The sequence below is a fragment of the Salminus brasiliensis genome, chromosome 16, assembly GCF_030463535.1.
Source record: "Salminus brasiliensis chromosome 16, fSalBra1.hap2, whole genome shotgun sequence".
Lineage (NCBI taxonomy): Eukaryota > Metazoa > Chordata > Actinopteri > Characiformes > Bryconidae > Salminus > Salminus brasiliensis.
In genome coordinates, this window is record NC_132893.1 from 24,053,721 (window position 1) to 24,079,558 (window position 25,838).

A 25,838-nucleotide genomic window follows, 5' to 3' on the forward strand; every position below is an offset into this window, starting at 1 on the left:
TGATGGTGTGAGGAGAAGGTCAGATTATTTTCTTTAGTAATTTAGTAATTAATAAAAAAAATAAAAGAAATAATCAAATGAACCATAAATAAAAATATAGATATGAGTATGATGGTGTAGAAAAGTTTTTTGTCAGATTTTATAAAGATTTTTTGTTATTTCTCAAGTTCAGAAATCTTTCTTTTTTCTTCAGGGCAGCGCTGTGCAATAAGGGGTACTTTTCAAGGATGTCTTTGCTGACAATGTGTTTGGATTGGAATATAAACTCTAAGTATTTTCATATTTCACTTCTTTTAACAGATTTTGACAGAAATATGCACACAAGGTTGTTCTACGGAAGAAAGGAGTAGGATCAACCACTTAACTTTACTGTTCAATGACTTGAACCGTTCTGTGACACTGTATTCCAAGCATTGTTATTCAGTGTTTCAGCTACTTACATGTGTTGGAGTCAATGTAGCCGCATTCCACATGTTGCTGACGTGATGCCTCTTGCATGGTGAGAGACCATCAAAAAAGGGCTCCTTTAAACTGGTTTAGCTTAGTCCATTGATGGTTGTGTTGCCCCAGTATCTGGTGTGCTCTGGGTATGGTGTACTCAGATTACTTACCAGGCAGCCCTGTGATATTGAATGCTGATCTGAAAGATTGGGCTTTGGGTTTTTCCAGGACAAAATGGGCTATGTTGGAGATACCCAGCTGCACACATTGGTTTCACGGCTCACAAAAACTGACATCTCCTTACCTAAAGTCCATAATATGACATTACACGATACATAATACAAACCAAACCAAACCAAATATACTATATATCCAACCTACAGAGGCCTACGAAGTTTTGATAGCTTCAGCTGTCCAAAAATCAAGTTGCAAAACCTAAACTTTGAAAGCTCTGCAACTCAGCTTGCTTCTAAGGACTGTTCACTGCTGCTTAAATATTGTCCTGAAGTAATTCTATACATCTCACTTAACGTAAAGGAATATGTAAAGAAAATAAATAAATTAAAAAACTCTTCACATATGGAATCTAAGCTGCAAAAGCTGCCCTTTTTGAATTCATGTCACAAAAACAAACTGTACATTTACATATACCCACCTGTTCGACCTACAGAAGCTCCAAACATTCCCACTGAAATTCTAAGGAGTATTTCAGCCCAGATTGCTTTAAAAACAACAGAGCACTACACTGTAGAATTTGGACCCTGTGAGGTCAAACGTTATGCAGGATATCTATGTGGCCTTTAGTTCATTTTTATTTAACCAAATAAGCATGTAATGTGAATTGTGAGGATCAAAAAATCTCAACATTATTGGTGTTCCCAAACTGCAACCTGAAAAATTTTTTTTTTTTTTTGGTTCAGAAATATCATCATAAATGACATTTGAAATGCTTATGGATACCAGATTTGTGCAGTTTTTCTTGTCACTTCTTTGTGCTTTTTTAAATCTTCAGAAGGCTCTGCTTGAGCAGATGGTAACACTGTTCCATCTGTAGGAAGCAGTTCTGCTTAATGTTTGTGTCTTTGTATAGCTCACAGCCTACACTAGCAGCTTCGGGGAGGACAGAGTGGGCAGGAGCATGCCGAACACTTCATATGAGACACGTTTCCTCTGGGCATGAGCTGCTGCTGCTCATTCAGTGTTACACCACGTATTGCTACGTAGAATCAGTGCTGCTTTGTGGGGTCAGTAAGGGTCAAGTACATTAACATTTTCATGGTGCATCTCTTGTTTCATAGATTTTCTACATGAGTTTAAAAAAAATTCTACACCAAACCTCTGTGCTATAAGGGTGACTCATCTGTGACCTTTTGACCCCAGCAGCATCATAAATGCCTGGCCAGTTTTTCCAGACTCTTCTTTGTAAAATGTGCAGGATGAAAAAGGACAAAAAAATAATAATAATAATGCTTTAAATAGACAGAATAATTTAGAGCTGACCTATTCAAAGTAATCCTTGACCACCAGTAACTGGGAGCACTGCTAAGTTTCCCAGTATGTTGAAAGACCCTTATGTTCGTTTTCTTATATTTTTGCTCTGTGGTCCGGTAATGCCATTTGCGTGTGTATAAAAACCACTACAAAATCATGTAAAACAGTTTTTAATTTTTTTTAAATAGGCTGTATACATAAATAAGCTGTGCTCTGATTGGCTGCCATGCACTGCCTAATTCAAAAAAGCATTCTTTATTCTTTAATATGGGTGATTGGGCAAAACTGATGTATGACAGAATGGAAATAAAACCTCATAGTATCTCCAAAATGATTAACTTTACAAGGGAAGTAAAAGTCCTTCTAAATGTTCAGTGAAAATCTGATTTCATTTCTCATTTTGGAGTGTTTCTATTGGTCCATTTATCATCAATTGTATTTAAAACAGCAAAAATGGAAACAGCTGGTGACTACAACATTATATACAAGATATGGACAAAAGTATTAGGACACCTGCTCATTCATTGTTTCTCCTGAAATCAAGGGTAAAAAAGAGTTAATCCTGCTTTTATCGGAGTGACTGTCTTCACTGTCCAGGGAAACAATTTTTGGAACATTGCTGTGAGGATTTGATTGCATTCAGTGACGAGTGTTAGTGAGATCAGCATTTTGGATGATCACCACGCGCCATCATTCCAGAGAACACAGATCCACAGCTCAATGGTGGAGGGCTTCATAGCTCTATAGCCCACATCTGGCATTAGACATGGTGCCAACAGGTTCATGTTGATCTGCTGCAGAAAGTCTTATTTCACAGTGAGACTTACAGAGACTAGACAGCAATGGGAGCAACTTAAAGTAGCTGAATGCATTCATTAGATGTTATTTACATTTACATGTTGTGTGTGTGTGTGTATATATATATATATGCAAATGTCCAATGGGTGCAACTTGATTCACAATTGTAACAAGTGATACAGGCCCTTTAAAATCTGTGTTAAATTGCCTGTGGATTCTTAATTAAAATAACCTAATTAACCTAAAGTTTGGCATAGTTTGTAATAGTCTGTTAATACGGTTATTTTCAGTTAGTCTCGAAGAATACTAATCTATGCTGGAACAGGTTCCCTCATTGAAAAATGCAGCCTCATTGGTCGCTCCATTCATACATTTTAATTAAGAATAAACAGCCCACTAAATGTCCAAGGTCAGCTGTCAGAGGCATACGTTCCTTGGCTGCAGCTCACTGAAAATGCAGGGTCTTCTTGGTAGCGTGGATGAAAATGCACACAGTAAATGGGTTCTTGACATGGATGGCATTCCCATCACTCTCAAAAGCCAGCTGCCCATTTGAGGGAAGGTCACATGTCTATGCGGTGATTGATGGGACAGGTAAACCTCTCACCCTTCTTTCAACACATCACTCATGTCTTCCAATACTGACAGAATGCCTAGACTTCTCACTAGACACCCAGTGGGGTAAGATTAGCAAATAAATAATTAAATAAATAAAGAATTAATGAATGGTTATTAGTCTTCATTCCACCAAATTGAGAGCTTGCCTTTTGTGGAAAAAAGCTATAAGTAAAGACGTGGATGTCATAAAAACACTCCTCTATTCATTTATTTATTTATTTACACTCCCTGGAAATGTCAGCTGCTCTCTATATTGTGTTAACATTTCATGATGAACGAACCAAATTACTTGCCATAAAATCGCATTATCAGAAGGTGAGAATGATTTTAGCTCAAGTTCATTGTTTATTTATATTACGCTTTCATGCATCAACAAAAGTTTATGATTGTATTTTGACAAGAAAAGAGCACACACACTATATGGCAAAAACTATTGGGACACATGCTCTCTACTAAAGCTTTCTGCTAGATTTTGGAGCATTGTTGCAAAGATTTGATTGCATTCAGCGACAAGACCGTTAGTGAGATCCATATGTTGGGTGATCAACACCCCACTTCATCGCCAACTCCCCAACTCATCCCAAAAGTATTGAATGGAGCACCACCCATCATTCCAGAGAACACAGTTTCACTGCACCACAGCTCACAGGGGGTGGGGGGGGGGTCCTATTCTATTGCTAATAGTTCTCTGCAGGGACTATGACCAGCTGTGTGTGTGCACTTGCACGTCTGTGTCAGCAATGGGTGCAGCCTAAAGTTTAATTTAATATAAATTAATTGTATAATAGTTTAATGCATTTATAAGAAGGAGGTGCCCACAAATATTTGGACATATAGTGTATCATGTCATATCATAGGACGATACTGTCACTTTAAACTCTTTTGAACACAGAATTTTCTGTGATTAGATTTCAGTGATGTTTGGGTGCTTCCATCAATCAGACCTAAGCAGGTGCAGTTTTCATGGTTCATGGGATTCACTAGTTTAAAGATCCAGTGACTGGAAAGGCCACAATACTCAAAAAGGCCATGTTGATGATTAATTGGTATTAACAGGCCCAAACTTTCAAAAACACTCCCCACACAATTACACCACCTCCACCAGCCTGGACTGTTGACAGGATGGGTTCATGATTTAAGCTGGTGGTGCCAAATTCTCCACCAGCAAAAATCGAGATTCATCAGACCAGGCTGTGTTTTTCTAGTCATCGACTGTCCAATTCTAGTGAGCCTGTGCCGACTGCAGCCTCAGCTTTCTGTTCTTGACTGCCAGAAGTGGAACCTGATGCTCTAAAACTCTATGTATTTACCTATTCAGTCTACAGCAGTTTAGCCACTCCCAGTCCCACAGGAGTGTTTCAACCTATATTGCTATATTTCTGAATGAGATACAGTCCAGGTGCAGGTGATCAGAACAGAGGTCCTTTACATCAGTCTTTTGTATGAGATAAAGAGAAGTTGTAAAGCCGTCCTGTAAAAAAGAATGTTCTATGTGGGCCTTTAAACCAAGAAAAATGTATGGCATGGGCTCTTTAATACCAAACAGTCAGTGTGAAAAGTGTGGGCCTACCATATTTACACTAGGCCGACACACTGAATCAGCATCTGCTGCAACTCCATGGCAGCTGCTAACGAGAGCCAAATGTCCCTAGCACACAAACAGGGCCCTGGAGACACATTATTAAATCTGTGCTTGACCCTGGGATGAGATTGCTTATGTTGTGGGCTAGGTTATGTTGCGAACAGTGCCTCTCGCGGCTCTTGTGTTTGGATGGGATTGCTGTCTCTGGTGGTTGCGGGTAAGTGCGTGTTGGCATGTGTGTGTTTGTCTCGTCTGACAGGCCTGACCCCACTGTCGGTGAATGTAGCAGTGAGGAAGTGTCCCCTCTGGGGATATCCCACTGATCACTGCTCTCTACCCTTAGGGCACCTGTCTTGTCGCCCCACGGGGCCCTGCTGCGGTCTTTTATCACTGAGTCTGTGGATGTGCCTTCAGTCTGGCAGCCATATATCAGTCTGGGATTACATTTAACGCCAGCTACAGAGCCAGAGGCAGACAAAAGCTCTGTATTATATTAACCTGTAAATAACACAGACCAAAGTGAATAACCTTTAATCCAACAGGCCATATTATGAATGTGATAGACACCATATGAAGGATTCAGTGTTATATAGTAATCTGCAAAAATTACAAACATGTAATCAGAGAAAAATAGTTCTTTTTGATTTAGAAATATTTTTAAGGCCTACATTTTATTAAGGCCTTTAATACTTTTTCTAGTTTAATTCTTAGTGAAAAAGTGAACAAATGTAAGCCTAACAAGTGTAGGCTATCAATGCTATTGTTTTGTTTTGTTTTGGGAAATAAATACATTTGATATATTAATGTACATTAACAAAGACATATTAGAATTATTGAACTCCCTGCTGCCCTCTCTTCCACACACAACCATGGTCCTTCAACCTAGGCCTACTTGGAAGCCCCCAGCCACAGCATCCTAACCACGACAGGCGCTTATGTGTCCTCAGTGTCCTCTTTTTTAAAAACCAAAATATGGACACCCTAGTTTAGACTAATGTCACAGCCTTTATACCATTCTAGCCAACACTCACAGTTGGGCATGATGACCTTAGACTCATGTTGAGCCCATTCTCTTGGCAGTGCTTTTCTATGGAGATTATTCAAGCTGTGTGTGTGCAATTGAACATCTGTGTCAGTGATGGGGCACATTAAAGCAGCTAAATTCAGTTCTTGTCTTGGTACACTGTATACTACACAAATAATAATAACAAACAACAATAACAATAATAATAAAGGTGCTACACAGGGTTCCTTGAGCAATGCCATGGAAGAACCATTCTTGTAAAAGAGATAAACAAACCTTTTAAAGGTTTAAAGAAGTTGATATAAAGCTTCTCAATCAATTTAAAAGGTTTTTAAACTCAAAGCTATTTTACAAAAAGGGTTCATTATATAACCAGAAGTGGTTCTTCTATGCTGCTGCACAAAGAACCCTTTGTCACGCCTTTATTTTTTAACAGCGTTTAACAACAAGTAAAAGAAGCCACTGGCCTTTCTCCATATGAATCTACAATCAGAAATCATGAAAAAAGACAGCATCAGAAGAGCCAGCATTAAATAAACATTGAGATTTTTATTAACATTATAATTGCCTATTTTTGAAAAGCAACAGATACAGAGCTTCGGCAGTCGGCAATGAGCAGGTGGGAGGTACTTAGCAAAATCTCTCCAATTAAATTATGAAACAACTCACTGAGTCATTCCTGAGACGCCAAAAGAAAAGAGAATGTCAAAAAGAGTCACATGCCCTGTGTAATATGGCGGCCAGTTTCCGACACAAACATTTACTATTCCATTTGTACACGGATTGCATTGATATAGTGACACAGATACGTTTTATTTATTTATTTCTTTTTTTAAAACAAACAGCAGTTCTTGTACAACCTCCTGCCATCAAAGCAATAGAAACAGCCAGACGGATCAAACCAAGATTCTCCATTAGATGTGTAAATCCACTAAAAATATCTCTTTTGAAACAATAGTTACAACACAAATTAGGGTCTTTCCAGCATGTGTGTATAGATATAGAACAACATTATACGAACCAAAGAATTCCTAATCTTTGCAAGAGAGAAAAAAAGGAAATAAATAAAACAAAACTATGGAAAGTACTGTATTTAAGCTCTGCGCTCCACAGCAGCTAAACAGCAATTCCATACCTAATCACAATTTACACATTAGATGCATCTTGGGCAATGTGTCTGTCTTTGTTTTTCCCTTTTTAGAGCATGGGAACGCTGCAGCTAATGTGAAGGGCGTGGCAGAATGAAATGTTTGAGAGTTTTCATGTGTGTTTTTAAAAGAACCAAGATTTCTACACGTCTACAGGCCCAACGACAGGTTACACTTGCGAAAGCTGTGTTCCAGCACTCCACAGCACCTGCAAAGACCTTGACGGACCTCAAAGACATAAGTCTTGTCCGTACAGCGGCCTGTAGGCCTACGCTGCTAAATGGAGCCCTGATAGTGAGGCAAAAATGGCAAGTGTTGGTTGGTTTGTGACTGATCCATCCTGATTAAACCCAAGCTAATGTCAGAAAACGACAGGCCTGAAGACCGCTGATAGGAAACATCACAAGTGGCTCACGGTTCTGCAGCCTTGCCTGTACTCGAGAGCACATTATCATCATGCTCAATAAAGAAGAACAATAAAATAATAAAAAAAGTAATCCTGCACGCAAACAAAGAAATAAAAGGGTATTAAAACACAGGCTGAAACTGAAAATCAAACCAGAATATACGGCATTCAGCATATAAAAGAGATCCAGCACAAAGTGAGAGTGAGAATCAGAGAGAGAGAGGGGGAGAGGGAGAGAGAGACTATTGTACATTGGCATGTCGAGAAAGTGGAAAGTGAACTCCAAGGAGCCAAGTCCAGAGAAGGTGCTGCATCAAAACAACATGACATTAACCTCCCACGGCAAACACAAAGGCAACCATGGTGATTAAGAGAAGCTGATTTATGTAGTCTTTGTTACGAAATGTACGAAGTGTAGTTGGTCAAAGTGGGGGAAAAAAGGTCTAACTGAGAAGAACCATGTGGACCATAGAGAGAAAGAGATCGTCCTTCAGGTTCACAATCTTGACAATAAAGATGCTCAAATAGTTCTTTGGAGAAAAACCAACATCAGTTCCTTAAAGGACCTTCCAATGAACCTTCTGCCACATCTGTTGCACATGATCGCTTACCATAGAGAATAACTTTCCTCTGATTTCCTCCTTGTTTGGTGACTGGAGAGTGAGCTAAACCACTGCTATGGTACACGGACATGGGCTGCAGACGCAGCAGATGTTTGAGCGTTCCTTTCAAGAGCCATGCATGGCGAGGTTTATCCTTTGCAAGGATTAGTTGGTTCTTCCATGAAATCATTCCAAAGAACCCTTATTCCCTTTAAGAGTGAATCAGTACAGCATCTCAATGAGGTGTCAATTCCAAGTAGTGTCGAAATAATGGTCTCAAGTAAATACCCAACTCTCCTCATGTAGCCTCCCCCAATGCTTCCTCAATGGCAATACTGATATTACCATATTGTAATAATGATGATGTCCTGTGGTTCATATATACATATGGTGGAGGCATGAAAGAAGAAAAGTACCTACCTGCCTGTGTGTTGTGTTGAATTTATTGTGGTGCGCTGGGAATTGGAAATTTAGTAAAAGCCATTGAACTTCTTTTCTACTCTGCAGATTTGAAGCTTTATATTCTATACTTTTCCCAGCATTAATTGATCTGGTTCTACACAAGAGACTGGTACATGGACTGACAGCGAGCTATCAATATCTGGGAAAATACCACTGTTAGCTTGACGCTACTATATTCTTCATTATTCACTGGGACCAATAACAGAGTAAGGGCTTGTATTAAAAGCTAAAATCCATCCCCCACTCACCCACCCACCCCATCCCTTTCAAACACTACCTCAATTTGCAGCATCTACAGTATTATTAGAACTCATAACTGGAATATTTGTTCACCTAGTTCCACCTGATTCATAGCTGACTGTTTTTTTAACTGGGTGAAATGAAGTCATTTACAATAAGATTGGAAATAAAATCATGACATCAAAAGAGTTTTTTTTTCCTCCTTTTTTTTTACCAAAATGTATTACTTGTACAGTATATACATACTTGAAGTTGAAACAAAGGAAAGATGTGGAGCGCTTGTTAAGAATCCTCAATGACCAAAAACATAAAAAAGAAAAATCTGTCGTCTTTTAATCAATGTCTAAATTGGCTAATATACAAACTTGATGATAAGCGGGATTCCCAAGGTCTAACAACAATTGTCACTAGTTACTACATTTAGCAGATGTATTATACAGCCTTATTAACAAGGGAGTCTATTCATTACAGAAATAGAATAGAAAAGAAAAAGAACAGAAGGAGACACAGACTGTTTCCAAAAACACTTCCACCATTCATCAGTGTTGGGATGAGATGCTCTAACCGTAAGATATGATTTAGTGATGAACATTGACATTGGCTTCTAGTTGCCTGTTCTGTGTCACCTAGCAGTCACTGCTAACTTACTTTTCTTGTGCTTCTGCATTGAATCGAATCCAAAAACCAACCCTAAATGGCACATTTTGGAACACCTTTTGGAATTGTTGTGGGACGAATGGGACAAAATAAAAAAAAAAATCCATTAAAAGTGTTATAATGTCTGAATACAAAAAAAGTCTATTTTTTACGTTAATTTCTGAATGATATGCAGCGGTTAAATATCGTTAACCCTCTATCGTACATTGACATTCCTCAGCAGGGCACATGTGTACTGTATGTAAACTGCAGAAGAGGTTTTCGTCATGTACATTTCCCCCCACACAATGACAAGCACAGAGTCATGGCAATGTCCTGTAGCGTAACAGTGCAGGAATATACAGACTAGACGGGGACATAGTATGTCACACACCGAGGACAGAAAAAGGTAGTAATACAACTTCATTCTACAAAATGACGTGCCCCCCGGCCCACTTGTCTCGCTATTGCGCACGCTATTGCGCTCGCTACGTTTTTTTGGTGTTCAAAATCACATTAACTAAAACACATGGGAGGACTTAGTAGCGCTACAACCATTGTCCTATCTCTACAATCTTCTCACCGATATCTACGTTTCAAGTACATGATCCAACACTGATCTGAAGTGCCAAGTGTGAGCTCTCGGCCTCATATCGTGTAATGTTCACTTGGACTATGGAATGTATTCTAATTACTCGTCAGCATTTTTCCGCAGAGGGGTACAGGCCACCTCCTTTGCTTCAAGTTCAGCACGTTATTTCAGGTACACCTTAAAACACATAAAAAAAAATACAATACAGGACAGATATGATAAACATGACACTGCTTTTGTCGTAAAGCTGAAGATCAACCAATCGTAAAATGCTTGACGAATAAACAACAACAACAACAACAACAGAAAATAAAGAAAAAACGAAGGCATTTGAGTGAAACTGGATGGATGTCTGTATATTTAGGCACTGTGAAGGGACGTGACATGGTGAGGGCGGTGGACTTTCACTGTTGGACTGAGCGGTTTGGGGCACGTTTCACTTTGTTTCGTGTGTATTTTACAGTCACACCGTGGACAAAAAAAAAAAAAAAAATCAAGGCGAACATCTTCAGCAGCTATGCTTTATGATTCATAAAAAGTGGCAGGTGAGCTGACATCAGAAAAAAATGAAGAAAAAAAAGGAACACTAAACAGAGGAATGCAAAGGAAAAGCGTGAGGAACAAGAGGGTGTAAAGGAGAAGTTTCCACTGCTGCCAGAATAAGGTTCCGACGCTGAGCAGGGAAGGCGAGACCAGAAAGAGGGAGAGAGAGACAGAGACAGACAGAGAGAGAGAGAAAGGAGTGGAGCGCAGTCTAAATGAAGTATTCCTTCTTTTCTTCTGCGTGCGCGTGGTTTCCGTCGGCGTTGATGATCGCTGTGTCTGCATCCGGGGCATCGTCTGCTCCTTTGGCCTCGTTTGTCAAATATGTGCCTGTCACAGGAAAATGTCAAAAGAGATGCAGTTGGAATGGATACCTACTCATCCACTGTGATAGCTAAAAAACTAGCTGAATTTTTACTTGACTATTCAAGTAGAACGTTCAAAAGTTTGGGTTTCTTTTTTTTTTAATGTTATTTTTCCTATTAGTTTTTTTTATATATATATTTTACATACAAATACAATGTACAATATTAGATACAAATATTGTTAAGCCAAGAACAGCATGAAATGGATTATTCTTGTAAAAATGTCCAGTATACCAATAATACATAACACTGTAATATTTATTCTACCATTTAAATGTGTACATAACTTTTTTGTTATTCTGCACACAATTAAATATTACTACATTATTTTATCATTTATAATTGAATATTAATTTAAATCTGTTGTTTTCCCTATCATTGATTTAAAACCGATATGGTTGCACAGGGCGTTTTCTACATGTATCTGCAGCCAGACTACATTTTTTCATTTTAATTAAACTAAAATAAAGGATAACTAAAAGATAAAGACCATTACACACTGACTATTACTTTTTATGAATTTGAATATGAATTTTTAGACAACAATGCTGCACGCACTGTTCACGACAATAGTAAAACAAATGGGCAGGCTACTGTGTATTTTACAAACTGAAAGGAGGTCTGGATTCCAGTAGCTGAATGATCCTTCCTCCCCCTCTGCTGTCCCTAATCTGCTCAGTAACGTGTGTTCACATATGTTATAAGCTGGCTGTGTAATGCTGTATGTCATAGCATGTCACATGCCTCTGCACCTTATCCCCACCACACACATTCCATACTGAGTGCTGTGTCGGCGCCACACTATCCTGTCTGTTTACTGTCTGTAATGTCTGTTGTATTTATGGTATTTATTGTATTATTCTAATTCCATTTTGTACCAACTCCACTGTGTACTTGTACTTGTAGATGGACAATAAAAGCCTCTTCACTTGACTAATTTAGCCAGATCTGCTATCAGTATTCAGTTAGGTCATAAGCTACAGTGCAAAATTCTAGGACAGCAGGTAAGAAAGGAAGTAAGTTGGAAAAGACAAACTATGTTAAACACATTTGATCATCTTGGTAGCTGCAATGGCAATATCAGAGACAGAATATATCATCAGTTATACTTATGGCCAAATTAGATTTGGCCTAACTAATGAGGTCTGAATAAATTGCTTGAATAAATAAGTTTAGTAGTGTTTTTTATTTTGACATGAAATTTTGTGCAAGTAGGGAGTTACCTTTATGCCTCGCCAGATATCGGCCCAGTACGATAATTAAGCACAGGGTAACGAAGACAACAACAGCCACTACGCCACCAATCAGAGCATGGTCTGGACTATGATTATGAGCATTGGGATCTGGGGAGGGAGATAGGGAGGGAGAGTAAGAGAGAGAGGGAGAGAGACAAAAAGCTTGTTATTTTGCATGTCCCTGCAGAGTACAATATCTCCCAATAACACTAGATGTCCAAATAGCTATGAGAATATGAGAATATTCAAAGTGGGCATTTTAGGGAAGAGAAACTGAAACACAAACAGCCGGAAAAAGTGAATTTATTTAGAAACCCCTGAGGAGCAAAGTTCTAAGCATACCGATAAGAGTCTGGAAATAAAGGCATGAATATTTAAGTATGTGAATACAAAGGGGAAATATGGTTTTCATTCATTCAGGCTCATTCTTACAAGTGCACGGAAGACTTGGCACAGTGTATACACTGCAGAACAGCAGTGTACTCCACTGGCAGTAGCAGGTCTCCTCTGTGTGTATGTGCCACCCAGGGCTGGATTAGGAGCTCAGGATTGGACGTGAAGGTTGAAGACTGGAGCCACATAGCAGTTTCACACTGATGTGTGTGCGTGTGTGTGTGTGCTTGTGGTCTTTAGAAGATGAGGTAAAAGAGGCAGAAACAGAATTGACAGGGTAAGGAACACTTTTATAGCCCACCAATTTTGAGGTCATTGCTCCTGACTAATAGAGCATGTAGGGAAATGCGTGCGCGCACACACACACACACACACACACACACACACACACACACAGAGAAACACACAATTTTAAACACCCAGGAATGCTCAGAATGCCTGCACCGTGCTGTTCATCCCAAAACACATAGATGGACTAAATGCCTAGAAACGCTTTCTAAATGAACAGAAAAACTATTTCTAGCCTCAGAATGAAGAACGCCCACTAACGTTAGTGCTTAGCCAACACTTACCATAAAACAGGTGTAAAAGAATCAGCTCAGTGGACCTGAACAGTAGTGAGGCTGAGCAATAAAGGCTGGAAACAAGAGGGTTGATTATCACAGTAGGGGGGTATTAAAAACACATGCAGTTTGGAAAATGCACTGATGTAGCTGTGCTAGATTAGTCCTGCTGTCTCTCTTTGTACTACCTTCTCTTTTGCACTGTCATAACAAAACCTTGTATCTTTCAAACAGTAACTAATGAATGTAGAAGGGACAAAAAAGTTATGAACATAAGATCTAGGGCCCATAGGGCCATATCCTATACTACTGCTTTTTGAAAAGTCTGAATTCTGTTTATTATCATTTCATAATTGTTCCTCTTATCCATTACAATTACACAAGGCTGTTTTACTGTTTTCAACTGTTGGTGCATAAAAGCTAATATAAGTTTGTTTTTTGTTTTTTTTTAAGATGTTTGAAAGGCTGGTCATCCAAGTGAAAACATACCCTATGCTGGTAAACTAGCTGGTTAATCAACTCTTGCCCAAAATAATGTATATGTTTTTGATTTTGGCCAGCCCAAACTGGTTTTTGGTTCAGTTTGATGGTTTGGCTGGTCTACAAGAATTAAGAACAACCAGCATGACCAAGCTTGACTATGTTGGTTGACCAAGGTATGACCAAAATCAAACATATACATTATTTTGGGCAAGAGTTGATTAACCAGCTAGTTTACCAGCATAGGGTATGTTTTCACTTGGATGACCAGCTTTTCAAACATCTTAAAAAACAACGACTATCTGAAACCATCTACCAGCCAGAGCTGGCCTTAAGCTGGACTTTTCAGCAGGGTGGTTTTACGCCACTGTGTTCATTAAAGCACTTCCATGACTCTCCTCATGGGGGTCAAGTATTATTTATAGTTATCCAAGACCTGGTTTGGTAAATCAGTGCTTATTGATGTTAAATCAGGGGAGCTGTTGAATAATGTTCAATAATGTACTCTGCAGAATACTGTATATATATGAGGACGCACAGTGAAGCACCACAGTGTATTGAGTATGCTAGTAGCACCCCCTTGTAGAGAATCCCCAGCCTACTAAACATGAGTGAGTGAGTAAGTGAGCTGTGAGTGAGCCAGGCCCATGAGATGTGTTGCATCTAAAAATAGGTAATAAAAGTGTCCCATGATTCAGAGCCTTTAATACCACTGTAAAAGTTTGCTTTTCAAAACTTCTGCTGGTTTATCACTCATGAAACAGTCACACTAATGTCCAGATGGCCTTTTCAAATGTGCCAGGATATGAAAAATAACATAAAAAGCTCATTCTATTGCAAGACTTATTCTGATCCATACAACCACCATCTTGCACCAGATAGCGTGTTTCTGCAAAGGCACTTATAGATGCTTTAAAGTCGTTCCTACTCCTTCACGCTAAACTGTGATATCTCAATAGTGGGTGAAAGAGGGGCCAGTCACCCAGAGCATGTGCTTCAGGGTTTGTCATAATTGGATATCTTCAGCCCTTGCTCTATTTATATCAGTGGCCAATGAGGCCACCGTGATGAGAGCCTTCCCAGGGCAAGTCTATTGACACGGCAAACTCTTTGTAGAGCCCGGAAGATGATAACGATATGAAAGCTAATTTCTACAGGCAGGGAGATTGATACGGGCAAACGTGGGGCATTTCATTACGCTCTGCTCTGTTTAGGGGAATGGGCTGTTACGGTGGGAAATGCGCCAGTTTAATATACGAGGCCTCCACCCAGTCTATCTATGTCTGACTGGTTAAACTAATCAGAACTCTCCTTCATTGCTGGGTGGTGATTTTGGCTTAGCCACAAGAAGTTTGCAGTAGCATTGCATCCCTCTTCCTTCAGAACACATTATCTTTTAATAAGGCCTGAGACTGGCTTCTCTATGAGATTTAATACTGGAGCACTGCATGCAAATTCCTCCTTCAATATTTATAATGCCATTCTCAGTCTGTATCGTGCAACTCTCACATATTTAACAAATTGGACGGGTTCAAACTGTGCTTTTCCCGATGGTGTCTGACCGCCTGTGGCATGGCCTGGTGTCTGTTTGGCAGTTCAAGCCCCACAGCTGCACTTCTCTAACCCTAGCCGAGACCAGACAGGAGCTCCAGATTCACATATCCTGTGATGTCATTTGAATGAAGCCCATTTTCTATTTTTTTCTGATATTTTATTTCTTTCCATGGCCATTTTCCGAACTGTCTTTATTCTTCTAACTCAAAGGCTGTTTTTATAACAGTACCTTTTTTTGACATAATATGAATCTGGCAGTTGTTCTTTATATTGTGGCCAAATTTCATGATAAATGGACCGATAGACATTTGTGTGACAGTGAAAACAAACTTCAGGGACTGCCAGTTGCTGTCTTCATAACAGCCAAGAACAACACAACCTTTATTGTGTCGTTGTCATATCAAAACCATGTATTTCATGGAAGGGAGGGATGAAGGGGATCCAAAATCAAATCGCATTTATTTACATTTAAAGTTAAGCATGTTTTTACCTTCCCCTGTAAAGTTATCGTGCTGGAAACACAGCTTTGTTTGGACAACAAGAATATTCCCAATAAATCAGCTACAGACGCCCTGCAGTTACAACGTTCCTCATCATTTCAATGTGAATGGACAGATTAAACTCCTGTTGGCTGAATGCGCCATCATATGTAAATTTGTTCATGGTTGTGACATCACAACTTCTTGAATTCTTGTGCCATTTGAAGAGTACAACCACCCTCAATGTCAGCAAGTGCTCCCCCTATGTTCAGCACGTCTGAAAAATGCACTTTAGGCGGTCGACAACTAGTGTGCATTGGCAAAGCTTAATGAGTCGTGGGCAGGGTAGAAAGCAGCCAGTTAGAGGCTCTTTTAAATCAGATGTCGCCACGGTGACCAGTGGGCACTGCCCACCACTATGTAATAGAGGGAAAAGTCCTCTTTATTTTTTATCATCAATTGAGGCCTTTTTTTAAACTGCAAAAGTGTATGAAATAATCAGCAGCAAATGATTTTTGTTGGACAAATCACTTATTTTACCCAAATGCTACAAGGAGTATGTCTGTAAAAATGTTTGTAGATGCACTTTAATACTAAACTAAACAAAACTTGGGCTCAAAGACACCTTTCTCATCAAAAGAACACATGTTGGAGTGGCCGAAAGGCCGACACGCCTTTTCACCCTCTCCTCAGCAGGAGAATTCAAGGTAGCATGAATATTGATGCCACATTCGGGTTCAGTCCCTCAGGAGCTGGGACTGTGTCTAGGATTACTGTTACGTTAATCTTTAAGGCGTTTGAAAGAACGCTCTTAAGGGCTGCGGTGAGAAACGTACGAACACGGAGCAGTGCTGCGCATGTGAACGCACCACAGCCCTTTTTTCCTTAGGTGAGCTACAGAGTGGCTCTGAAGAGAAAGTGCTGAGCTGCAATAGCTTCACCTTCAGAGCACAATACAACTCCCTCCATTAACATTCAGCGGGGGGTGCTCCCAGTCTCCCTCCGATGAACACGCAGACTTCTATACACCTTCTGATTCAGGTGACCAATGATGTGTTACCTGATTCAAGGGTATAGGGGAACACGGTTGGCTAGCCATGAGAATTACGAGAAACGTCTAGTCAAAACACCGCCCTGTGTCTTTTTAAAAGTCAATGGAAAAAGTCAAATGAAACATAATGTGCTCAATGTACAGACAGCAGCTCATATGAAATACTGCATGCTGTAGGGTGATAAATATCTGAAAGAAAGCAGCCGTGATTCTCATTCACCGGCCTCATCTGTTCGAATGGTACACTGCATAATCACTGACTAAACAAATTAGCAAGTAATTGACAAATGCACTGGGACGGAAAGGCCAACTTATTAACTACGTTATGAGTTTAAGTACGAGCTCATTTGGATTTAATAATGAACTCAGCTGGACATTCAGCTTCTCTTTGCAAGGACATAAAACCCCACAGTTTTGCAGTTATGCAGTCAGTGTGCATGGGTGGGGTTAGACTGCTGGTGGTGTTGTCATTTATGTAAATGAGTGGGTTTTAGTGATATCACTAAAGCACTGCTTTCAAAATAGGTGTTTTTGGCAGATTAGTATCCATATTTGAATACTTTTACAGCGTTTACAAGCTACTTAAAAAACTATGTTACTTAAAATAATGAAAAAATGATATGGGCTCTACAAATGGTACAAATGGCGTTGTGTTTTGGGTACTTTTATTGCCGCATTTATAGTCGACTGTCCAGGATATGTTTAGTGTCTGAACTTTGCTTGCTTATCCATGACCTTGAGCCAATTTAGATAAAAGCTAAAAAAAAAGTAAAACCTTTAGAGTGACATAAGCTGCAATAGCGGTGTATAGACTTGTAGCTAAGCTGCAATCCCTAATAGAACCTTTAGAAATGCAGAATATACCTGTAAATATAGAATGTACATTATATGGACACCTGCTCATTTATTGTTTCTTCTTTCTTCTGAGTTAATCCTGCTTTTGTTGGAGTAACTGTCTTCATTGTCCCTGGTCAGCTTTCTACTAGATTTTGGAACATTGCTGTGAGGCTTTGATTACATTTAGCGACAAGAACATTGGTTGATCACCACGCTGCCTCATTTCCAACTCATTCCAAAAGTATTGGATGGAGCAACATCATTCCAGAGGACACAGTTCCACTGCTTCACAGCTCAATGCTGTTTTTTTTTTTTTTAACCCCTGTGGTCCATGCCTGGCAATACGTATGGAGCCAATAGGTTCCTGTTTCTCTGCTCCACAGAGTCATGTATCAGCAATGGGTGTCGCTGAATGCATTTGTTAAAATGAGTGTCCACAAAAAATAGGACATATAGTCTAGATTAAATGCAACTATAATGAATTATGTAATATATTATTACTGAATGTCAAACATCTCTGCATCTACTGCAGTGCTCTTTAATAATGTGCAGTACTTCTCACCAAGTTGTGATACACTATAACATTCAAAGCAAGCTCTGCACTCTAGATTACCCATTAAAGGTCAAGGTTATTTTTATGGCTGCAGAAGATACACAAGAAATCCATGAAGTTAAGCAATAAGAAATCGAAGCTTTTGCTTTCCCAAAGCTCCATTACTCAGATTTCCCCTGGAATTGCAGTGTGAATCACAAGGCCTTTAGCTCTGGATCAATAAAGGACTGCAGGCCTCTTAGTGTGCTTTAGTGCTCCTCTCATCCACCTGTCATGTGCTTTTGGCTTCCCTGGCTGTTTTCCAAGCTTATAGATATTATGGTACACGAGAGTGCTGAAAGATAGAGCATGAGGACTCGTTGCTGAAGGCTCCTGGATTTTAGATACATGCTCCACGTGCCGCACCCAGCGGCCGCAGTGCGCACAATGTAACGCTCTTTAAAATAAAGATGACAAAATGAGTTATTTTAAGCCATGATTTAGATGAACTACTACTGGTTCTTGAAGCAACTTAAAAAAAAACATGTGATGTGAGTGTGAAGAAGGGCCTACAGCAGCTACAGCCAACTAAATTTCAGTCTGATGTAGCATGTAAAGGCTGTTTAAGAAACACTTACCCTGCTGTCCACATGGTACATGTAAATGGTACGTAAGCTGCACCAACATCCTGTTTTGCATTTAGTAGCTTTTATGATCTTATAAAAAACAATGTATTTACATAGCAGTTATTAGAACTTGACCAGGCACTGCACAGGGCAGAGATGATTTACATATTCAAGTGGAAAAACATAATTTTTTAAACACTGCCTTGTAAGAATGGCTCAATTGCTAGCCATTCTTACTTTGACATTTAAAATGTGTTTTGGAGAAGCTTGAACATAAGGTATGTACCATTTGGGAATAAGTGCTGGTGATAAGCTCACCATAAAATTGTTGTATAGTGTTGTCTAATTTTGCCTTTAACTCTTTAATTAGCAAGCTGGTAACGTAATGAAGTTAAGCATCTGTAACTTTACAGATGAGATGCTTTGAAACTCAAATCCTAAATGTTATAGTTTTAAAATATTTAAGGAGCCATTGAATGCATTTATTCCGTATTTTTTTGTCATTGTATGTATAAACAGTAATGCTCAGATGTGGTTTTACAAGCCTATTTACTGTTATACCCTGTTATTGTTCCTGAATGAAACATGCTGATGATAATTTTTAACACAATTTATTTTTCTGTAAATACCTATTTTCCGTTTAGCTAGCTGAAGACATTTAGCCTGTTAGCTATTAGGCTAGCACCCCAGCTTGAGTCTACTGGAAAAATTGGCAAGCCAATGCTTTCCTTTCTGATGTGTGTTTAGTTCCAGGTGTGGTAGTCAGCTGAGGGAGTCTGGTTTGTTTTCGAGGAAGTGAAGATTGTAAGTGTAAGTGAAGCACTACATTTTAGCTTAGCACAGATAACCACTTGCTTTCCCATTTTGCAGACACTTGCACAGTAAAAGCTGCGGTCTCAAGGCCTGGTTTACATAGCAACCAGTATTTATATAACTAGCAGGGTCTGGGGGTGACGTTTTGCTCTCTAGTATTAAAAGTATCAACACCATGTTTTCTTGAAATGGGTGTTGTGTTTTACTAGTAGGCTAGTATGTCAGTATGTCAGTTTTATGGGTGTAAATATAACAAATAAAGACTGTTACATAGTAGTTTGAGGGTTTGGGATCGACCTGTTTTATAGACATTTTTGGTTATGCTGGATTTTCTTTTTTAGGAGGACACAACAGTGTCTTAGGTTCATGGTAAGTCATGTCCATTTACTAAACTATCATTATTCTACTAAATAAATACAGTGCTTTTCTTTAAAGTGGGGTTACATCCATCATTTCTGAAAGCTTTAAAAAAGAAATGATTTCTGGGTGAATTCTGAAACAAAATGGTCAAAAATAATGATGAACATCATGACTACAGTGAACCACAACTTCATAAGTGGGAATAATAAAATACTTGAAAAATGCAGAATAAGCCATTAAAGTGTCTTTAGAAAGTAAAAGTACCAATTAAAGATATTTCCTACAACTGTACATCCAAGCCAAGAATCATTTACAAGCATTTATTTTTTGAAGAGCAGAAGAAATTAACCATGGGCTTAGTGCACTGATTGGATAGTTCAATGCATTAATTATGGCCCACTTTCTGCTGAAATCCTGCTCATTTGTATCTAATGGGAAATGCTGAGGGGTTGCCAAGATAGAAAGGCCTGGTAGAAGCTATTGGTATGCCATCAGAATCTCGCATGGTCCGTCAGAGGGGAATTTACATCTGAATGAGAGGAGTTCATATGTCCTTTATTCATACAGTCCTGAAAAAAAAAAGAAAGAAATGCACGTAGGCACAATTTTGCCTAATTTTGTCTTCTCGTCTCTTTTCCCTAACAAACACACATCCACAGAAACAAGGTGTCATGGGGCTGAACTACACACCAGCAGTGGAATCATTTACATGTCAGAGCCTCTAAAGAGCTGATTTTGGACCAAGCGTGCGCACGAGGGAACACTCTGGTGGTCCGAGTGGTTTAATTAGATTTTCAAAACAAATTACAGCTTCTAATTGTGGCCAGAAAAAGTGTGTGTGTGTGTGTGTGGTCTGATGAGAGACTGAACAATCTCAAACATCAAATAGAGCAAATGCAGCTGGTGACTGACAAGTGGCACAAGCAGGTTGTCGGCTGAAATCATAGTACTGGTAGCTACAGCCAAGATTTGTGTCAGTTTATATATCAAGATTTATTTTCACATGATCATTTAACAACTCTTTATCTCCTATAATTTAACAGACTGTTCTGATTGGTTGCCATGTATTGTGCCTTGTTTAAAAATTCAATTCAATTCAATTCAGTTCAATTTTATTTATATAGTACTTTTTACAACAAATGTTATCACAAAGCAGCTTTACAGAGATCCAAAACCAAGCCTCTTCTGAGCAAGCAAGTGGCAACACTGGCAAGGAAAAACTCCCTGGGGTCGAGAGGAAGAAACCTTGAGAGGAATCCAGACTCAAAAGGGGAACACATCCTCCTCAGAAACCCATCCTCCTCAGTCCAGGCTAAAGCAGTCATGACAACTTCAAATGCAAATGTGCAGGGCTATATTCTGTATGTACTTATCTTTGAATTGTTATTAGGGGTGTAACAGTACACAGAAGTCACGGTTTAATTTCAGACACCAACAAGTTTAAGCTAACTTCAAGCTGTGGTACCTTCAGCAAATGTTGTTAAATAGCTAACCGCTTACAGCTCTTGGCAGTGTTTCCCTATCTTTTTAATGCTGAGACCCACCTGTATCCACTCGGCTATTCTTTTAATCTACAATAAGTGATTATAAAGTAATAAAATAATGACTGTTATTTGTTCTGCATTTAGATCCTAGCGTTTCCTCTAGGATTTTTTTTTTTTTTCTAGAGGCAGACCGACCACCCCACAATAGGAGATCAATGTCAAAAAGATACTAAAATGAGGAAATATGACATAAGAGATTAAATACATTAAAACTGGACTGCAAAACAAACTTTGTGGTCTTGATATGGCTTTCATGTAATGTAGTACTGTCAAAATGCTGCATGGCACATTGTGGCTCACTGAGGAATTAAAAAGTGCTCAAAGTCATGAAACCCCTGCAGCAGCGGGTATATGACCTATATGGAGTAGATACACTGGATCCATACAGCTGTAAGCAGTTTCGCTACCACTTAGGATGATTTTAATACTGTATCACAGAGGTGAAACTGAACTGAGGTCAGTCAGCTGCTCTGAATTTCATCTATTTTACTTTCAACATTTGTTTCTTTGGCATGTTACTGGGTAATAACCAGTCCCTACAGGCAAACAGATTGTTGAAATGACTCTAAAAGCAGGGAGCTTACGGCATGCAGCAAACTTCCTATCAATTGGCGCTTGCTAACACAAGTGCTATGGAATATGTGTACTGTGTATTCTCTATTCAACTGTTTGCAACAAAGGATGTTGGTTAATCAGTATCCTATCTCATGCTTAACTCCCAAACTCAGCCCAGGAGTACAGGATGGAGCACCATCATTCCAAAGAACACAGTTCCACTGCTCCACAGCTCAATGCTGAGTGGCTTTATACCTCTCTAGCCCACGCCTGACATTAGGGATTAAGAGTCCTATTCTATTGGTAGTACTTCTCTTCAAGGTCAAGACAAGCTGTGTGTGTGCATTTGCACATTCATGCTTAGTTGCAATGGATGCAATGCATTCATTAGAAAGGGTGTCCACAAACATTTGGATTTACAGTGTATGTAAATGTGCTGTTTTTCCAAACAGGCTGTTTCTGCAGCTCGTCTTCTATAGATGGACTGTGTAGACTGGTGAGTGAATGAGCACATTTAGAAGATTCAGCACAGCTTACACGCTACATGCTACATTTTCTTTTAAAAGATATACAGTCTCTTTAATGCTAACACAACAAGTGCCAGGACGAGTGGAGAACTGTCCAGAGACGTTACATCATCTCTTTCCAAATTACGCTGTCAATTTCTTAACAAGATCAGGCACTGTAAAATGAAGAGAGCAGAAGGGTTCATTCCAGAGAATTACTTAAAGTGTCTCTTACTATTAAAACATAATGAATGGAGGGACTATTATTCGTAATTCATCCGCGTCTGCAGAATTTAATGATTTTTCTTTTTCGTCCTTTGCCTTTTTAAAATTGTTGCTATAATTCTCACAGCGATGTGACTTAATGTGATAGATCATCAATAACGACGCTGTCTGACTCACTAAGGACCTTTGCATTACATTTTAAATCCCCCCCTGTGCTCTGGCTTGTTCGGAGCAGAGGGCAGGGAAAGGCACTCAGCGCGGCTGTCTCAATATTTGACCTGGCCTGGAGGGACACTGCAGCAAACTTTGCCTTATCCCCTTTGTTAAACAAAACTGATTTTTGCTGCTGTCCTTTGGCGGAACCTCAGAGGGCCCATATTTTTTTCCAGACTGCAGCACTTTTTCCCTCCCTTCTATCAGTAACACTGGAAAACTGGAGCTGAATCAATACCGCTGGAAATGCACTGCTTTTTGGACACATTCCTTGAGTAATTTGACCTCTTCTATTTCTTTCACAAAGGCTTGTGTGCTCTCTGAGAAATTACTCAAATCCACTGAATAAAGGCCAAGCTCATCAAGTTTAAACTGCACAAGGTGCTCTCAAAGCCAGCCTTCATCCTCTGACCACTGTGCTCAAGAGCTTTGTAAAGCAGCCCGCCGCAGGCCCATGCATATGTAAAACGCTCACCTGAGCTCCAGTGATAGCTCAGGAAAGCAGAACGAGGGCGGCAGGCAACATGTAAAGCCCTCATTGGATCCACAAAGCCCTAATTGGATCAACAAGACTCTCCCATTGTGCCAGCTGCCCAGGAGCAAAGCGCTGGAACTTGTGAAATGGCACTGGGAGGATTCCTCATTTGTTTGTGTCTCACTGGGACCAGAGCCCATGGACAAGGCGGCGTCCAGCCCACAGCTGTCGGCCCATGTTCGCCTATTACACCCCTGTGGAGAAGCCATGCTGTGCGCTGGATGTCTGCTGGATGCCTAAAGAATACATATGTTTCCAAATAGCCTGTGGGAACCCTATCTGGAGACACTGGACGCTGACCAACTTAAGCCTGCTTGCTGTTATTAAAACATTATGCTAAATTAGAACTGCTGTTGTTCTACTGCATATACTCTGTGAATGCATTAAAATTACTAGTACTGCAGAACAAGTTCTTCTGCAGTTAGGCCTTCCATTAAAATAATGCATGGCATTATTTAAAAAAATAAAATAAAAAAAGAACTTAGTTTGACAACTCGAAAAAAGTTTCATGGCAATTAAACGGCTCCCGAATTTCTGGTTTGTTTTTTCCTCCCATTTTTTCGGTCCTATTATTCCAGTCCCCGGCTAATGAACCCATATCGAACGCGCTCTGAACAAGATGGATTTGCGCATTCTTTCCTGCCCATCCTGAGACAAAAGGCATGACCAATCACTGTGTCTTGCGGAAGTGCCTCGGTGGGATGATAACAGCTCGGGGGGTTCCGAGACGGGGCGGACACGCACACTGATTATGAAAAGTGAGCTGTAAATATTTAAAAAATTCTCAGTAGCCCAAGTACTTTATTCAACCTTTCAGCTTCATAAGGTCACGGCTAATTTGCAAGCCATAAAAATGCACTTGGCAGATTTAACGGGGATGGGAGCTACTCTGATGACATCGTCTGGGCCCCGTGCTTCTGTGGGGAAGAGTTATTATGCTCATTAAGCCCCGACTGCCCGCTACTGAAATCCCCCCATTGATCGCAGGCTCTGAGATGGCCGGCTAATGCATCGGAGGAAATAAGTGCTGTTAACACTCCAGACCTTGGGTGCTACGCGAGCCACGGAGAGCCGCCCTGCAATGCGGGGCCCGGCGAGTGGCAGACTGAAAGAAAAAAGCTATAATTCCATAAAGTGCTTGAGAATGGTTTCCTTCAGGCACAGTTGAGCTTCTGCTTAATTTGACAATGGCGCAGAAAGAGATAGGTTAAAGCTAACTGATGTTACATCAGTTGCTGAAAGTAAGTCCTAACAGTTACAGTGCACTTGCTGTCTGATGCAAGGCAGTCACCAAAACTACTGAGTTTCGGGGTTAGTTGGATGCTGTTCTGCATGCTGCGCTTTTCTACTGTGCAGGGTAATAAATAGGTTCAATAGGTTCAAACATGAAAAGCATGAAACCACTCAATTTCAATGTTCTTCAGAGAATCAAAAATTGTTTCTCCATGACCTAAAACCCCCCTTTGACACATTTCTTCTAAAGATCGCAAAGCAGTTCCTGTAGGAAGAAGCCAAACTAAGACTGAATTCTAATTATTGCACAGACATGCCCTTAAACCCTCAAGAGGCCACAAACACCATCATGGTATAGTTGCCTCTAATGTAGATAAGCACTTATTTTGGTCCACTAATGATGTGCCACAGATTGATGAATTGATTGCAAATATGCAGCAGCTGATGTGTGAGGATTGTGTACATCCATAAATTAAGCTACGAAAATGTATAAACCATGCACACAGGGAGGCCCACAAGACAGAACTAGCATAGGCTAATTAAAGACCAAGAGAAGAGAAGAGTCCTGAGGCTGAAAGAGGGAGGTCAACTGGAATTTTGGAGGTGGTGGAACTGTTGACAATGATCAGGGGATTATGTAAGGAGTTATTACTGTAATATAACTTCAATAGCTAGATAATCAAACCAGAAATTAACATAAGACAGACAAATCCACATCCAACAAGCTAGCTAGGTTCATTTTAATGTCAATTATGAGGGCTAGAATAAGACCACTACAGATACCACATTGTAGTCCCCAAGGTTGAAATTTACTTTTCTATCCATAACAAAATTAATTACAGAAAAAAGCAGAATTTCCAGGTGTTCTATGTGGGTTTCTATTTGTTCTTATTTTTCTTCATTATTTTCTAAACATTCCTTTTGGGTTCTTCTTGTGATGGTAAAAGTTAAAGGTTAGGATTGGGTGCATTTTACAGGTGTTCATTATTCTTACTATGTTGATGTTTTGGGTTTAGGCTTATCAGGTCAGCCTGTATCACTATTATATTGGTAGATAGTTGGTAGGAACCTCAGAGCAGCTTCTGAATTATGAGGTATGGAACTCTTCATTAGTTAGTGTTAACGTTAATGTTCCTTTGGTGTTATAATCAGCTGA

General features: G+C 39.7%; 1 protein-coding gene across 2 annotated transcripts in view; it reads right to left on the bottom strand.

Annotated features, from left to right (window-relative positions):
• Positions 1-6,483: 6,483 nt before the first annotated feature.
• cadm2a (cell adhesion molecule 2a) overlaps positions 6,484-25,838 on the bottom strand; it is a 425,903-nt gene continuing 406,548 nt past the window's right edge. For both annotated transcript variants that reach the window (XM_072658901.1, XM_072658900.1), the window contains 2 exons: positions 12,172-12,291; positions 6,484-10,913 (listed from right to left, as the gene is read on the bottom strand). In XM_072658901.1, the coding sequence (XP_072515002.1) occupies positions 10,795-10,913; positions 12,172-12,291 (239 nt within the window). In that variant the 3' untranslated portion in view covers positions 6,484-10,794. The remainder of the gene's footprint in view (positions 10,914-12,171; positions 12,292-25,838) is intronic.